Source organism: Octodon degus, unplaced genomic scaffold (genome assembly GCF_000260255.1).
Source record: "Octodon degus isolate 3935 unplaced genomic scaffold, OctDeg1.0 scaffold00216, whole genome shotgun sequence".
NCBI classification, from domain to species: Eukaryota; Metazoa; Chordata; class Mammalia; order Rodentia; family Octodontidae; genus Octodon; species Octodon degus.
This window is the reverse complement of record NW_004524792.1, coordinates 3622754-3625906: the sequence shown is the minus strand read 5'-3', so window position 1 is coordinate 3625906 and position 3153 is coordinate 3622754. Positions and strand designations below refer to the sequence as shown.

Sequence of the window (3153 nt, the reverse complement as noted above, 5' to 3'; positions counted from 1 at the left end):
GGTTTCCCAAAAAAAAAAAAAAAAAAAAAAAAAAAAAAAAAAAAAAGGGAAAGGGAAAAAATAGCCTACCTCTAATTTTTTTTTTTTACTTTTCTCTTCTTTCCTTTCATCCTCTGTCCTCCCTTGTTGCTCTCCACATTTGAACATTTGCCTCTTCTTTTTTTTTGAGGACACATTCTATATTTTATTTACATTTTAAGACTAATCTCAAAATCACATATCTATACACCTATTTCCTTTTGTTGATTTCACCTAAACTTAAATGCATGGTTTATTTAACAAAGACTGTAAACAAATATTTACCAAGTCTGCTACATGTAACACACAGGAACAGCTTTTGACAGAAATTCATCGACCCCTCCCCCAACTTTTTAATTATAAATACAGGTATCAAAACAATCCTGAACATATTTTTGATACTACTAGTAGTCAGCGCCCACACTGCTTCAAAGATTAACACAATTTGTGACGATATTCATTGTACCTGCTACTTTGAACAATTTCAAACTGCAGCTCTTTCACTAAGCGAGATGGGTAAGCATGCCATTTGTTTTTCCTTCTTGAGATTTTACTTTTCAGAAACACTGGGGTCCACTGACATCTGCCAATTTTTTCCGTGCTTTCACCTTATAAACCTGAACCTACGTGGAGTACTCCGGGTTCACATTTCAATGACAGTGCCTCAACAAGAGAAAGAACAATTGTGCTGCATTTTTCCTCCTGTTACCTGAAATCAGGTATATATTAAACTTAATAAATTTAATATATTTATTAAATATATTCTGACAAATGTCCAGGTCATGTTTATCAGCTGGAATTCTTTTACTTAATGTGTGGGTATTTTACATTGTGATATTTAATCAAGACATTAATATGAGTAGAAGGTTGTTGATTTAAGACAAGTTTGAGATCCACTAAAAGTAATTGTTGTATGTTTGTCCTTCTGGTGGTTGTGGAAGCTTCATATTTTCTTTGGACATCATTAGACGTCTTAGCTTTGGAAGTACAACATTAATGCTCCATGAATTTTGCCATTTTGCTAACACTGGTGTGTGTGTGTGTGCATTCACCATTCCACTAGAATTATTTATTCATTCATATTAATTTTTGTTACAAATCTAGCTGATGGAGGAGCTTCTGGGTATTTAGGTACACATTCTACTTTCGGGCTATCTATTCTGTTTTCATAATTTGTCCTTGGTGGCCCACTAATCATGCCTGTCCTCGTAAGTGTCACGTCTTCATCACCTTCAAAGCCCCAGCTAGCTGTACCATCACCTGCTTCTTTTTGTTGTTCTTCAAGTTCTTCCAACAAGCGAAAATTAGGAGGAACTTTAACTCCTGTGGAGACCGCTGGCTCCTCCTACAGCCCGACCTGCTTCTTATTTTACGTTACCTGTTTTATACATTTTGGTCCTTATTTACACTTTCAGTTTCTTACATCAAACTAACAATGTGGTATTTACAGATTTATTGAGTATCTGTTCATATACTTGTTGCTCATTTGTATATTTTCTTTGGGGGACTATATGTTCAAATCTTTTGCTCAGTTTTAAAGTGCGTTATTTTTGTTGTTGTTTGTAAGAGTTCTTTATATATTTTGTATGTTAATCCTTTATCAGATATACAATTTCCAAATATTTTCTCCTATTCTTTGTTACTTTTTACTCTATTTATTGTGTCTTTTTTGTATACATCAAATTTTCTTTCTTTCTTTTTTTTTTTTTTTTTCTTTTACCAGGAATTGAACTCAGGACTTTGCACATGCCAGGCAGGCATTTGAGCTGCTAAGCTATCTCTCTAGGCCTCACTTTAGATGCAAATACTACATCTTAAATTTCTAGAATTTAATATTTGCCATTTTTCATACTAAAGACTTTATTTTTATTTATTTATTTTCATTTTATGTATTTGGTACAGGGTCTCACTACACAGTTTGAACTCGTAGTGATCCTTCTGTTTTCAGCCTCCCCAGTGCTGAGATTACAGGTGTGCACCACCACACCTGGACTTGGTTGAAGGCCCAATGCGCCCCAGGAGTGGGCTGGCATGGCACACTGGACTGGGGATTGAACCTTGGTTCCTGTACTTGCCAAAGCAGGTGCTGAGTCTGCTGAGCTATCTCATGCTAAAGACTTTAGATCCAAATAATAAAATGTCTCCTTTATCCTACAAGATACACAAAATAATCCCCAAATCAAAATACTAGTTATTATGCAAAATCAAAGTGAAGGACAAAACTATATATAGTTTTGGTACAGGGCCTCATTATGAAGCTTAGACTTGTAGTGATCCTCCTGTCTCAACCTCCCCAGCACTGGGGTTGCAGGTTTGCCCCGCCATGCCCATTTTCCATGGTCAACTCTGCATGAGAGAGGCATGGCATGCAGTACTGGAGATCGAACCCAGGTCCTTGTGCTTGCCAGTAAGGTGCTTAGACTGCTGATCCCAACTTCAGATATTTTTAAGATTCATTTTTGTCATTAGAATATATAATATTAAGATATATCATAATAGCACTGTAGGGGGCCAGGGAGATGGCTCAGTGGAATAAGCACCTCCATGGCAAGTGCAAGGGCCCTGAGTTCAATCCCCAGTTCTGCCAAAAAACCTCCCCCCAAAACAAACAAACAAACAAACAAAAAGCACTGTATTCAAAAATTCATTCAAAATTCTTGCCTGGGTGTTTACTTTTCTCTCATCGCTGAGGCAAAATACCTGATGCCCAAAGTAGAAGGGGGAAAGGTTTATTTACCTCACAGTTTACAGACATTTCAGTTCATATTGACAGGCTCCAAGATAGGTTGGCACTTGGAGGAGGAGCAACAGTTTATGGCAGTGAAAGCAACAAGAGAACACCAGATAAGCCTCTTTTTGTCCCTCATATTGTATCCAGTCTACCAGGATTAGGACAGTGCCAATCCAGTCAGTGGACGATGCAGCAACCACCCACACTTAATGCCAGTGCCCTTAATCCTAGCATTGCACTGAGAATCAATCACAAACCCCAGATTCAGTCATCTTTGAAAAAACTACAATCATGTGAGGCTTTACAGGAACATTCTGGACACACACTGTAGCACTGAGCGATTATCTTACCAGTGTAACAGAATTTGTGCAATTCATTTCAGTCTTTTTAATTTTAGAGTTTCT

General features: G+C 37.2%; 1 protein-coding gene across 1 annotated transcript; it reads right to left on the bottom strand.

Moving 5' to 3' along the window:
- Positions 1–914: 914 nt before the first annotated feature.
- LOC101568795 (ubiquitin-conjugating enzyme E2 variant 2-like) lies at positions 915–2343 on the bottom strand. The gene is made up of 3 exons (XM_023705298.1): positions 2308–2343; positions 1189–1363; positions 915–1060 (listed from the first exon to the last, which is right to left on the bottom strand). The coding sequence occupies exons 1-3, from the start codon at positions 2341–2343 to the stop codon at positions 915–917; spliced, it is 357 nt and encodes a 118-aa protein (XP_023561066.1).
- Between the last annotated feature and the right edge of the window lie 810 nt (positions 2344–3153).